This window comes from Haliotis rufescens, unplaced genomic scaffold (genome assembly GCF_023055435.1).
Source record: "Haliotis rufescens isolate VD_foot unplaced genomic scaffold, xgHalRufe1.0.p SCAF_11, whole genome shotgun sequence".
Lineage (NCBI taxonomy): Eukaryota > Metazoa > Mollusca > Gastropoda > Lepetellida > Haliotidae > Haliotis > Haliotis rufescens.
This window is the reverse complement of record NW_025963791.1, coordinates 22916173-22930452: the sequence shown is the minus strand read 5'-3', so window position 1 is coordinate 22930452 and position 14280 is coordinate 22916173. Positions and strand designations below refer to the sequence as shown.

At 43.3% G+C, this 14280-nt stretch overlaps 1 protein-coding gene across 1 annotated transcript in view; it reads left to right on the top strand.

The window, feature by feature from the left end:
* The window catches only part of LOC124132814 (tubulin-specific chaperone D-like), an 89522-nt gene that overhangs the window by 9653 nt on the left and 65589 nt on the right, over positions 1-14280 (top strand). Inside the window, exons 7-15 of the mRNA XM_046496955.2 lie at positions 2543-2638; positions 3708-3840; positions 4667-4797; positions 5192-5252; positions 6277-6383; positions 7851-7913; positions 9322-9478; positions 10372-10459; positions 13803-13888. Of these exons, the coding sequence (XP_046352911.2) occupies positions 2543-2638; positions 3708-3840; positions 4667-4797; positions 5192-5252; positions 6277-6383; positions 7851-7913; positions 9322-9478; positions 10372-10459; positions 13803-13888 (922 nt within the window). The remainder of the gene's footprint in view (positions 1-2542; positions 2639-3707; positions 3841-4666; positions 4798-5191; positions 5253-6276; positions 6384-7850; positions 7914-9321; positions 9479-10371; positions 10460-13802; positions 13889-14280) is intronic.

The following is a 14280-nucleotide window of genomic DNA, read 5'->3' as shown; positions in this document are numbered from 1 at the left end:
GTGTTTCACTGAAAACAGTGTAAGTGTCTCACTGATAGCAGCGTAAGTGTCTCACTGATAGCAGTGTAAGTGTCTCACTGATAGCAGTGTAAGTGTTTCACTGAAAACAGTGTAAGTGTCTCACTGAAAGCAGTGTAAGTGTCTCACTGATAGCAGTGTAAGTGTCTCACTGAAAGAGCATAAGTGTCTCACTGAAATCAGCGTAAGTGTCTCACTGAAAGCAGCGTAAGTGTCTCACTGAAAGCAGCATAAGTGTCTCACTGAAAGCAGCGTAAGAGTCTCACTGAAAGCAGCATAAGTGTCTCACTGAAAGCAGCGTAAGAGTCTCACTGAAAGCAGTGTAAGTGTATCACTGATAGCAGCATAAGTGTCTCACTGATAGCAGCGTAAGTGTCTCACTGAAAGCAGTGTAAGTGTCTCCCTGATAGCAGCGCAAGTGTCTCCCTGAAAGCAGCGTAAGTGTCTCACTGAAGGCAGCGTAAGTGTCTCACTGAAAGCAGCATATGTGTCTCAATGAAAGCAGCGTAAGTGTCTCACTGAAAGCAGTGTAAGTGTCTCACTGAAGGCAGCGTAAGTGTCTCCCTGAAAGCAGCGTAAGTGTCTCCCTGAAAGCAGTGTAAGTGTCTCACTGAAAGCAGCGTAAGTGTCTCACTGAAAGCAGTGTAAGTGTCTCACTGAAAGCAGTGTAAGTGTCTCACTGAAAGCAGTGTAAGTGTCTCACTGAAAGCAGCGTAAGTGTCTCACTGAAAGCAGCATAAGTGTCTCACTGATAGCAGCGTAAGTGTCTCACTGATAGCAGCATAAGTGTCTCACTGAAAGCAGCATAAGTGTCTCACTGAAAGCAGCATAAGAGTCTCACTGAAAGCAGCGTAAGTGTCTCATTGAAAGCAGCATAAGTGCCTCACTGAAAGCAGTGTAAGTGTCCTCCTGAAAGCAGCATAAGTGTCTCACTGATAGCAGCGTAAGTGTCTCACTGATAGCAGCATAAGTGTCTCACTGATAGCAGCATAAGTGTCTCACTGATAGCAGCATAAGTGTCTCACTGAAAGCAGCGTAAGAGTCTCACTGAAAGCAGCGTAAGAGTCTGACTGAAAGCAGCGTAAGTGTATCACTGAAAGCAGCGTAAGTGTCTCACTGAAGGCAGCGTTAGTGTCTCACTGAAAGCAGCGTAAGTGTCTCACTGAAAGCAGCGTAAGTGTCTCACTGAAAGCAGCGTAAGAGTCTCACTGAAAGCAGGGTAAATGTATCACTGAAAGCAGTGTAAGTGTCTCACTGAAAGCAGCGTAAGTGTTTCACTGAAAGCAGCGTAAGTGTCTCACTGAAAGCAGCGTAAGTGTCTCACTGAAGGCAGCGTAAGTGTTTCACTGAAAGCAGTGTAAGTGTCTCACTGAAAGCAGCGTAAGTGTCTCACTGATAGCAGCGTAAGTGTCTCACTGATAGCAGCATAAGTGTCTCACTGAAAGCAGTGTAAGTGTCTCACTGAAGGCAGCGTAAGTGTCTCACTGATAGCAGCGTAAGTGTCTCACTGAAAGCAGTGTAAGTGTCTCACTGAAGGCAGCGTAAGTGTCTCACTGAAAGCAATGTAAGTGTCTCACTGATAGCAGTGTAAGTATCTCACTGATAGCAGCGTAAGTGTCTCACTGAAAGCACTGTAAGTATCTCACTGATAGCAGCGTAAGTGTCTCACTGAAGGCAGCGTAAGTGTCTCACTGAAAGCAGCGTAAGTGTCTCACTGAAGGCAGTGTAAGTGTTTCACTGAAAGCAGTGTAAGTGTCTCACTGAAAGCAGCGTAAGTGTTTCACTGATAGCAGCGTAAGTGTCTCACTGATAGCAGCGTAAGTGTCTCACTGAAAGCAGTGTAAGTGTCTCACTGAAGGCAGCGTAAGTGTCTCACTGATAGCAGCGTAAGTGTCTCACTGAAGGCAGCGTAAGTGTCTCACTGAAAGCAGTGTAAGTGTCTCACTGATAGCAGTGTAAGTGTCTCACTGAAAGCAGTGTAAGTGTCTCACTGATAGCAGCATAAGTGTCTCACTGAAAGCAGTGTAAGTATCTCACTGATAGCAGCGTAAGTGTCTCACTAAAGGCAGCGTAAGTGTCTCACTGAAAGCAGCATAAGTGTCTCACTGATAGCAGCGTAAGTGTCTCACTGATAGCAGCGTAAGTGTCTCACTGATAGCAGCATAAGTGTCTCACTTAAGGCAGCGTAAGTGTCTCACTGAAGGCAGCGTAAGTGTCTCACTGAAAGCAGCATATGTGTCTCACTGAAAGCAGCGTAAGTGTATCACTGAAAGCAGGCACTTTGGAATAATAAAGCTAGGTGTATTACAATATTTTCAGATATAACAAAATTACCAATGGGATTCAAGAAAAAAAGTAAAGATTTTTTTCTGACTTGAAATTATTTTATGAGAGGCTTGGAAATTGATGAGAAATTATTTCGATTTATTAACCCAAAAGATCACCGCATTCTTGATAAGATTTATAATCATTTCTGAAGGAACAATTAATTTGTCAAAGTGATTGTGACTTTGTCATGTTTCAGGTAAGACAATGATGGGCACGAACCTGTTGTCTGGTGTGTTGATGACAATGGCACTGCTCTTCAAACAGAGCAAGAGGGAGGATCTGCTTCAATATGGTGGGTATTGAGAAAAATACATCTATTTTGTAACTCATCCCTCCAAAACAATATGCAATATTCCTTCTTGCTTCAATCATATCACAGTGTCGAATAATGTAGAGCAACCAACCACCTGAACACACCCTTCGACCACCTTGCTCCCGAAATGCCCCTGTAAAACTCGTCCTCTTTTCCTTCATCGCCCATATTGGACAGACATGTTTTTGCTACGCTCCCAGTTTACGATTGTATTTTGGGTTTTGCTGATCTGTTTATCGTTGTATATTTACGGGAGATGAAGCATTTGTCGTAGAGCACCATTGTCAGTGACACCTCAGCGATTAACTCAGTCCTTGGCGCCTCCCGATAGACTCCACTGCCTGGAACTTGTAGCTATACTACAGGGTTACCGTAAGGCTGATCAGCGGCGGAAATTTTCAGAAAACTGCTTTTCTACTGTTGTTGACCACGTTGACCACCGTGGCACGTGTCAGTGAACTGCACGCTCTAGCAATCACTTGATGGGTCCCGTCGTTTTTGCCAAACAGCTAGTCGCAACTCGAAGAAGGAATATTGCATACTGTGGTGTCAGGATAAGTATATAAATATGGGGAATACTCTGATTCCCTATGTAGGGGTTCAAGCTATATAGCCTTGTACAACTTTCCGCTCGTCAAATCCTTTACGCCCTGAAAAGTTAATATTACAGTCTTAGTGTTTTGACTAAAACCATACTTTAGAACTTTCTGGGTTTTTATAAAAGGCAACATATATCATTGTGAATTATGAAACCTCAATTTCTGATTTGATACATTGTACACATCTTGTTGATGAATTGTAATTTCATCAAGGGATACTGGCTGTTGTATTTCTTGTTTTCCCATTTACTGTCACCTTTATTATGCTTAGGGTTAATTTTGTAAATTGGATTAAGATGCGGATATTTTTACAAACTTTTTCATGACTCATTGTGTTTGTGGACATGCCACATATTGTACATATTGTGAAAGATGCCACAGACAATGGATGTTCCATAGAGCTGCAGCAATTTGTATTGGAGTCTTACGCATTTTCTATAAAATTCCAGCTCCTACTGTGTTGACGAACGTCAGAGAGAGTAACATGATGGAAAGCGGGAACACCATTCTGCGGAAGCTCACCGTTAAGCTCATTCAGAGACTTGGGCTTACCTTCCTCAAGAACAGAGTCGCTGCATGGAGGTAGGCCTTCATTTCCTGCACTTGTTATCTGAAAACACCAAAATTACTTGCGTATTCTTTGAATTTACTTGGGTATACTTTGAAAGTGAGAAGCCTGTGGGGATTCCGGGTTAGAATTAGTTCCTGGCAACCTATACTTGGTGTAAAGGAGACTTCATGGATCGGTGGTCAGACTTGATGTCCTGGTTGATTGGAGGGCACGAGTGGCCCAGTCGTCTAAGGTGTCGCGATTTGCTGTGCAGAGTTGAGTCCCTTGGGCATGCCAGAAACCTATGATTGTGGGTTCGAATCCTGGTTCGCCATGCTCGTGTGTTTCACCGATGTGGTAAACGTCTGAGACCTGCATCACTTCGGGCTTTCCTCCCACATTAAGCTGACACGCCGTGATATAACTGGAATACTGTTAAAAGCAGAGTTAAACCCAACTCACTCACTCACTTCTGGTTTATTGCGTGTCATCTTACCCTGAGGGTGTAGGACATTGATGATAACATCAGTCACTGGATTGTCTGACCCAGATTCAATTATGTACAGATCGTCTTACAGCAGGAATATTGAGTGCAGCATCACACAACAGACAACATGATGGTGAGGACCTTGGAGGTTACAGTGCCCCTTGGAAATACATTTTTAGACTCCACATTCACTCTTGGCAAACACAAATATATTTGCACTAAGTATGTGATATTCACAATATTTTTGTTACATGTATAACAATGCTGTTATTGTATGTTGACTTGTTTGTGTTTGTGATTTCTGATGTTTAGTTATGTGCTTGATGTCCTGACTGGTGCATCACTTCAGTCGTGTCACTGATGGATTTCAGATATCAGAGAGGCAGCAGGTCGCTGACAGAGAACCTGAAACAGACAAAACAATCCAGTAACACTGAGAACAAACTTGATCAAGATAATGATGACGATATTGAGGTGCCTGAAGAAATTGAAGATGTCATAGGTAGTATTCCAATTGGCATTGTTAATGTTCTTTCTCATATCTGTATGAAATGTTTATTTTTATTATTTTTTAACTTTTCCTGTCTCACACTATGCATTTCTCATACTTCTTCGATGCTGGTGTGAAAACGTCCTAGAACAAAGTTTCCAGCTTAAAAAAACACCTCATCCCAACACATCTCATACATCACTATATTCACGACTGTAAACCATAGGTCACACACCACTGCAATCCTGTGCGGTTCGTGATAACTGTGACTGACTGAATGGATGCAACAAACAATTTGTCACTAAGATCTGCCATTACGAAAATGAGGACTTCCATAAATCAAGACAAAAATGTCCGGTCCGACTTAGTATGTTACTGCATCTTCAGTGTTGTATTGATGTTTCAGAGCAACTGTTGGGTGGTCTTCGGGACAAGGACACGATCGTGAGGTGGTCAGCAGCTAAAGGGTAAGTATGTTCCATTTACTAAACGTCCCGTGAAAATTCTGGGGTAGAATAGGTCTTCAGCAACCCATACTTGCCGTAAAAGGCGACTATGCTTGTCATAAAAGGCGACTAACGGGATCGGGTGGTCAGGCTAGCTGACTTTGTTAATACATGTCATCGATCCCAATTCCGTGGATCGATGCTCATGATGTCAATCACTGGATTGTCTGGTCTAGACTCGATTATTTTACAGACCGCCGTCATATAGCTGGAATATTGCTGAGTGCAGCGTTAAACAACAAACCAACCAACCAACCATTTACTAAACACTCAGTAACGCATGGAATTATTCCTAATGACATATTGATAAAGAAATCTTAATTGGTTCATTTTTATTAAATCACATTTCTAAATATATGGAGAACATTTCCTCTGTATAATTATGTGATAATAATGTTAACAGTTATCATATGCTTCTCAAAAGAAGTTAAGGACACCTGATTCTATCATATTGCTATAGTTGTTCTGTCATGGCATGACAGGGGGCATGGTTGGCCCAGTCTAAGGCGCCGTGATTCGCTGTGCGGAGTTGCGTCCCTTGGGCACGCCAGAAACCTATGATTGTGGGTTCGAATCTCGGTTCGCCCCGATTATGTTTCTAGGTTTGTCAGCACCATATCAGTGCTCGTGGGTTTCACCGAAGTGGTAAACATCTGAGACCTGCATCACTTCGGGCTTTCCTCACACATTAAGCTGACACACCGTGATGTAACTAGAATACTGTTAAAAGCGGCGTTAAACCCAACTCACTCACTCACTCATGGCATGACAGCAGTAACACAACTCACACCCCAGTTGAGTTGTATGATTTTTGTTGGTTTGAAAGGGACAAATTAATTTATAGAATCATGCTGAATGGAACATTTTTTATTGCAGCCTACTTTAAAGGTGATCTTTAATTTCTTCTTGGTCCAATAAACCTTTTAGAATTTTTAAGCCTGGATGAAAATGTTATTGTCCTGCAAATCTTTTTTTGCATTTCTAGTATTGGGCGAGTGACAGGGCGTTTACCGAAGGAGCTTGCTGATGAGGTGGTGGGATCTGTGTTGGAGCTGTTCAGTCTGCAGGAAACGGATGGAGCCTGGCATGGAGGTAGGGCCGCCATGGAGAACCATGGAGAACCAGTAGTCTTTGCTGATGATTAGCCTGAGACCTCTATCTTTTCATTTGTCAAATTGAAATGTCATGAACGCCAGAAAATATTATCGGGATCAGGGAGATATGTAACCTACACATAGTACATGTTTTTATAATAAAAACAGGAAGAATTTCAAAGAAGGCAAAAAGGAAAAATCTTCTGCCAAAATAATAAAATAATCGTTGGATGAGGGAATGTCTTAAAAAGATAATCCGAACAAAAAACCTAATCAAGGAAGGCAATTTTGATAAGGATGTTTCTAATTATTAGCACAGAAAGAACATTTTCAACCAGCTAGCTTGCACAAAAATAAGAGAGTGATGAGTCAGACTGGCTGGTCACATGGTCCCAGTGCACCTGCACTTGAGAGGGGTGTGTTTGGGTGAGATGTTTTCTGTTCCGGGAATACAGCACAGGAAGTTTCCACTACCTTTCGGGAATAAGAGATAAGCAAATTAGTATGAGTCAGGATAGGTATATATAACATTTTTACTTTAAAAAAAATTCTTCTTCTTTTTTTTGTGGGATATTTTATGTACAGTTTCTCAGCAAGTCTTTGTCGTGGGTGACAAGTTATATACTGAAACTATGAAAACTATGTGCTGATTACAAAGCACTCACATGGAAATACTTACAATTTTTTTCTCCTAATTTTCAACATTATTTATAGCGGTGGGAGAAATGAAGTAGGGGGACTGTGTCAGAGGACCATCACATATTGCCAGTGGTATGGTTAATAGCATCTTATGACTCTTGTTTTGTCTTTATGGAGATTTGATGGCCCTTTTAACTTTCACCTATTTTTCAAACACTCCATTGTCCTCAAATCATAACTATGTCCATTTTGTTATTGAGTTGTTGATTCATTTTTTCTTGTGCAGTCTAACACCGTTGTCTTGAACGCGGATGTGTCAAATCCCTGCTTGTGTTGAACTCACAATCCGCTCCCAGCAAACACTTACTATATTCAACATTATTTTAACCTGGATGTGTCGAATAGTCAAATTCCCGGTTGTCTATAACTCAGTATATTGTCCAAAGAGTTTAAGATAACTTTGAACTTACCTCATAAATCAAACTCAAAATGTTTGTAAATCACAACCTATGTTTGTATAATTTAAAAAAAATGCACATATATGCATAAATGTAGATATAACAAATGCCTCATTTTCTATTTTAATGTTATTTACCGAACATGTACAGTGTGTTATGTTTGAAATGTTGTATGATGGCAAGGTTGAGTGTAGTAAGATCGGATCGATTGTGTCGAAACCCCGGATATGTCAAACTGTACATCTGGTCCCCAAGAGCTTGAGACTACAGTGTTTGACTGTATTTGCAAGGATCAAAGTACTCTGCATGTTAACAGAATGGACATATGAGGGTGGCTACATCAACACTCTGCTGTGACTGTGTTTCAGGTTGTTTGGCACTGGCTGAGTTGGGGCGGAGAGGGCTCCTGGTGCCCCAGAGACTCCCTGACGGTCAGTAAACACACTCAGCACTGCTAGTATTAGTGCAGTGGGAAAACATGGTAGCACATTTCTGCATCTGATACATACGAGGGCTGGTCAAAAAGCTTTAAGCCTGACTAACTTTCAACTATGAGCAATAACAAAGTGAACTAGTCAATGTAGTACATTGTTTGAGTAGTTCAGTGCAAGTGTATTTGATCTGTTGAGGCTGTTTCTATATTAGTGACAACCAGTTGAATGTGATAGGAGTTCAAATGGACACAGAAATGGTAAAGAACAAATACCAAGCAGTCATCAAATGTTTTACTTCAGAGAAAAGTACTCCCGAAGAAATTCATGATAGCATGCCACAAGTGTATGGGGATAAGTGCCCTAGCTATTCCACTGTTAAACATTGGGCAGCTATATTTAAGGCTGGGAGAACAAGCCTTGATGATGACCCTAGGTCTCTTCCATCAATGAAGATTCAATCAAGGCGATAGAAAAACTTATACTGTCAGATAGACGTATTACCATTGCTGAACTTGAGGAAGACACATGTCTAAGCCATGGATCTAATGAAACTATTATTCACGAACATTTATAGATGAATAGGATATCTGCTCGTTTGGTGCCACAGTTTCTGAATTCTGATCTTAAGCAAAAAAGAACTGACATTGCCAGAGAAAATTTAGAGCTAATTGAGGAGGATTTCGTCAAATTCAAAAAGAGATCAGTAACGAGTGATGAAACATGGGTCTACAACTATGATTCGAGTCAAAATGTCAATCCATGGAATGGCACCATTCCATTTCTCCGGCACCAAAGAAATTCAAATCTTCAAGATCAGTTAAGAAAGGGTGTGATCCATGTTGAATACTTAGAAAGTCAAAAGATGATTACCAGCGCCTACTATGCTGATTTGCTTTATTGCCTGAGAGATTCTATCAAAGAAAAGCGTCGAGGAATGCTGACTGCTGGAGTTTTACACCTTCATGACAATGCCTCTTCTCACACCTCACGACTTGCAAAGGCTGCTACGTGACAATGTGGGTTCGAAGAGCTTCATCACTCTCCATATTTGCCAGACCTGGCACCAAGTGATTTCCACCGGTTTCCTAAACTGAAAGAACACCTTCTGGAAAGCGCTATGATGACAACAATGACCTCAAAGCTGCCGTGAATGGGATTTTCAGGGTGGCCTCAGAAAACATGTTCCTGACTGGAATTGAAAAGCTACACTGTTGATATGAGAAATGTATTGAAAAGAATGGGGATAATGTTGAAAATAATAATTAAAAACACTTTCACAATTGGTGGATTTGTTTGTTAGGCTTAGAACATTTCTGCCATTCTTGGTTATATTTGCTTTTCTTGACGGAATTAGAGAATGAGGACTTGAATACCACAGTAACTACATTTACTACCTCATTTTCAGTGGTACCTGTTGTGCTGAGAGCTCTAGCCTATGATGAGCGGCGTGGGAACTTCTCGGTGGGAGCACATGTTCGTGATGCTGCCTGCTATGTCAACTGGGCATTCGCTAGGGCTTACGATCCTAAGGAAATCAGTCCATATGTCAACAAAATAGCAAAGTAAGAATCATTTTCAAATATATTTTATATGTCAGTGAGGTAGAGAGTGACGATGATGTAAGACCTTTGCTTTATTAAAATCCAATTTTGACCTTATTATCATCCTTGGTCTGTCAGCACCATACCAAGCCTTATTACCAAGGCTTTTAACCCTTGGGGATTCCAGGTTAGAACAGGTTCCCAGCAACTATGCTGATGATAACAGGTGACCAAATGGATTGGACGGTGACTTGGTTGCGTCTGTGTCATTGGACCTCAACAGCATGATTCATTAGTCACTAAAGCGATCACTGGATTGTGTGGTCCAGACTTGGTTCCATTTACAGTTTGCTTATATATATATATATATATATATATATATATATATATATATATATATATATATATATATATATATATATATATATATATAATATTTCTGAGCGTGGCATAAAACAACAAACAAGTAAGGCAAAGTTTTTACAAGAGTGGTAACCATCTACAACCTGCGTCTATTGGCCTCTCCCGCCACATTTGTTGACACACTGTGACATAACTGGAATACGTGGAGTACCGTCCTTAGTGTGGTTGAACCAACTCATTCCCTCTGGACTGTGTGTTAGTCAATACTTTCATAAGAGGCGACTATGCTTGTAAGAAGCGACTAACGGGATCTGGTGGTCAGACTCGCTAACTTGGTTTATGCATGTCATCGTATCCCAATTGTGTAGATCGATGCTCATGATGCCATTGGATTGCCTGGGCCAGACTCGTATATTTACAGACCACAGTCATTTAACTGGAATATTGCTGAGTGCGATGTTAAACAGCAAACAAACAAACAAACAAACAAACGGTTATTGGCACTTACAGTCTTCAAAGCTGTTTCTTAATATGTGTAAGCTTTCTTCCAGTGGTTTGTTGGTGGCGTCTGTGTTTGACCGGGAGGTTAATGTCCGAAGAGCAGCATCCGCTGCGTTCCAGGAAAATGTCGGACGTCAGGTTGGTGGAGTGTTTGTGGATTAGATTACATCTTTATCTCCCCAGCATATAACGCAGGGGGATATACTCATCATCTGGTCTGTCTGTCTGTCTGCCCGTTTGTCAGTCTGTATTTTGTTTCTGGAGCATAACTTGAAAACAGTGAACGAATTTTCATCCAAACTTGGTACATGTATTAACCAGGGGCTGAAGTGGTTTTTGCTATTGTTGGGGCAGGGGGCATTTGTCATCTTCTGATGACTGTTGTGTTGTTTGTCACACAGGCTTGCATTTGGCCGTAAAATCCAGAAAAGGTGGTAATTTTTAAACTGCCATGAAAAGTTATTAAATATCAATAACCTGTCTTGAAAAGACCTTGAATTTGCAACATTTCAAACCTGCTGTTATAGATATACATTTTAATAATTCTTTTCTCTAATAATGCATGGTAACATTACATTAAGTAATACCTTACCACTGTTATACCGAGGCTGTTGTCTCCCACAACTCTTGCTATAGCGAAATATACCACCGATCTCAATGACCTCATGCAGCACGTGCGTAGCCACCCTTCACTCTTGTCTCCTTCGCTTGCTCTAGCAAGACGTGTTTCTTAAGACTGCTGAAGCGTTCCTGTTTCCTCGACCATTCGGTGATATTTATTATGGTTTGTTCTCACTAATAAACTGCTTTTACGGGGCGTTTGCGGTAGCTACGCTTGGATATAATTTTCCCGCCCTTTTTTCTATATACTTGCGGGGTTCTCGTATGCACGTTGTGTCTTACGTTCCCCTGTTCTAGTATGCTTTGGGAGTTCATCACTTATTTCTCTATATGTTATATGTGTATGTTCTATATTCACATTGCTGGTTTATTTTTCTTGTGAAAATACTCGTTTGTGAATATTTGTGGTGCATGTGTTGTAACCATGTTTTGCTTTTTGTTCATAGTACCAAAATGTCTGACATGGATGTGTCGCCATTATCCACCCCCTCTACCCCTGCAACCCGGAGTTGCGGGGTGTGCCGCAAGTTCTTATCGTCACAGGATCCCCATGATCGTTGCCCGCGGTGCAGGGTTCCTTGCGGGGACACCCGGTGCGTCCTGTGCGACGGTCTTGGGCCTGCGGCATTCGAGCGCTACCGGCTGTATGTGCAGTCCGTTTCCCCCCCTGTGGTGGCCGGTTCGTCCGGTTGGGGTCCCCTTGCGGGGACCACCTCCACAGCTGCAGCGGATCCCTTGGCGGCCCTCGGGCTGTCCGGGGATTCCGTCGCTGCATTGCTTTCTAAACTTGTGGACTCCAAGCTCGCGGCCTTATCTCAGGATAGGCCGCTGGCTGTTCCGTCCCGGGCCTCTTCGGTGGCCGCGGGTTCAGACGCGGGGTCCATCAGTACTGCGGCGGCTCCCGTGGTCACCGGTCCTTCCCCCGAACTGTTGTTCCCGCTATCGGTTAAGGACCGCGTGGCCACGGTTTATGACCTCTTTGAGGACATGCCCAAGCCCCTGCTGGTACTGCGGGGAATCCACGACCGCATCTGGAGTGGTGGGCGGTCCCTTACAACGTCTTATCAGGAGTCTCTATGCGGCCCTACCGGGCCACGTTGAACCTGTATACAGACGCCTCTTTAGTGGGCTGAGGCGCCCATCTAGAGGGGGAGGTGAGCTCGGGGCTGTGGTGCGTAGACGAACTAGGTCTTCACATCAATTGTCTTGAGTGCAAGGCAGTGATCAACGCAGTCAATCACTGGAAGCATCGTCTCGTCGACGCCCGGCTCATGCTGGCGACTGACAACACGACGGTAGTGTCCTATGTGAACAAACTGGGGGGAACCCACAGTCACTGGCTACTCGATCTCACGTTCGAGTTTTACGCTCTGGTGGACAGTGTCCCGTGCCAGGTACACGCCCGTCACATTCCAGGTGTGCAGAACGTACTGGCCGACGCTCTATCGAGGCCTCGGGATCCGAGCCCCACGGAGTGGATGCTTAACCCAGTAGTGTTTCACTGGCTGTGCGAACGTTTGGGTCGTCCGATGGTCGACCTGTTCGCAACCAGGTTCAACAATCAACTCCCGTTGTTTGTATCACCAGTCCCGGCTAGCGGCAACATTTGCCCTACACTCGAATATCTCTGTTTCAGAATATTAGGAGGTTGTTACTGGCGTTTTGACTCGGCTTTTGCCAATCATTACCTCAGAAAGGTTTCTGATGAAGATGTGGAGGGGGTGCACCGTCCTGGGCCGCTGATCACGGCACAAGCGGTCATCTAAGGGGCGTGTCCAGCGCAGTTCCGAACTCCACAGGCGTCAGACCTTGCACGGTGGTCAATCTGGGTCATCTCCAATGTTCCCACCGCCGTGGGTACACGAGTGGGGGTCCCGCAAACCAGCGCACTCACATCACAGGTGAGGCGGCTTTTGGTGTGTTTTGTCCTCATTTGTATTTTGACGATTATGTATTTAATTGTCCGTCGTGTATTCCAACCTTGTGATACATGCTTACGAATACTGGAATTAGGTCATGCGCCTAATGCATACTTTAAGTAGGCTTGCTCGGGGATACACGGTCTGAATGAAATTAATTTCCCTCTTTTCGACTGTTTAACCTGATCCAAGATTTAGCTCACACGGATACTGTGTTCTCATCCGCTGCGGGGATGAAATACCTATCCAGTGGGGCCGTTTGGAGTCACCAATGGTTTGGCAATGACGATTGAGCCTAACGGTATGCGCTTGATAGTGCTTCGGTATTCCTATAGGGTAACGCCTAGCTAGGAGCATGTGCATCGAGTGCTTCTGCCTTGTTGTTTACTCCAGCTGGTCGGAAGGAACACGAGCAGTCAGGTTTCGGGTTGTAGGTGCTCCCCACCGCCTACTGTGGTAGTCAGCCTCGGTATAACAGTGAATTTTCCTATTCGGAATATTCTATAAGTAATACATTACCACTGGGCTGCTGCCCGCCTGTCCGTCCCCTGAGCATTTGCTCTCGCAAGAGACAAGAGTGAAGGGTGTCACATGGCAGCTGGGTGGCTACGCACGTGCTGCATGAGGTAATTGAGAACTCTGTGGTAGATTTCGCTATAGCAAGAGTTGTGGGAGACAACAGCCTCGGTATAACAGTGGTAACGTATTACTTATAGAATATTCCGAATTGGAAAATTCTACAAATTTACCATATCATTAGTCCGTAACACAACTGATAAATAACATTGAAACACTGGTGGGAGATGCCTCAGTTAGTCATACTCAGATTTGCTGATCACGGTAAAGATCGTCTGGGCTTGGGTTTTCCACTGATTTAGTTGACACAGAGTGATAAGTGATATCATTATGAGGTGTGTCACTCGCTACAATGTGTATTGCAGGGCACATTTCCCCATGGTATTGACATCCTGACAGCCGCTGACTACTTTACTGTTGGCATGAGAACCTACTGCTACCAAGAACTCAGGTATGAAGGATCAATGAAACATCATCATTCTGGACCCTGTTAGTCTGGAAGCCTTACCTGCCAAGTGGGCTTGATACAATACCCTATATACATGTACAGTCAACCCTATTAGTCTGGACCCTGTTAGTCTGGAAGCCTTACCTGCAGGTGGGCTTGATGACAATACCCTATAAACATGTACAGTCAACCCTATTAGTCTGGACCCTGTTAGTCTGGAAGCCCCACCTCCAAGATGGTCTCGATGACGATATCTATGTACAGTCAAACACTATTAGTCTGGACCCTGTTAGTCTGGAAGCCACACCTCCAAGATGGTCTCGATGACGATATCTATGTACAGTCAAACACTATTAGTCTGGACGCTGTATTCATTGTTAATGTCCATTTGCATC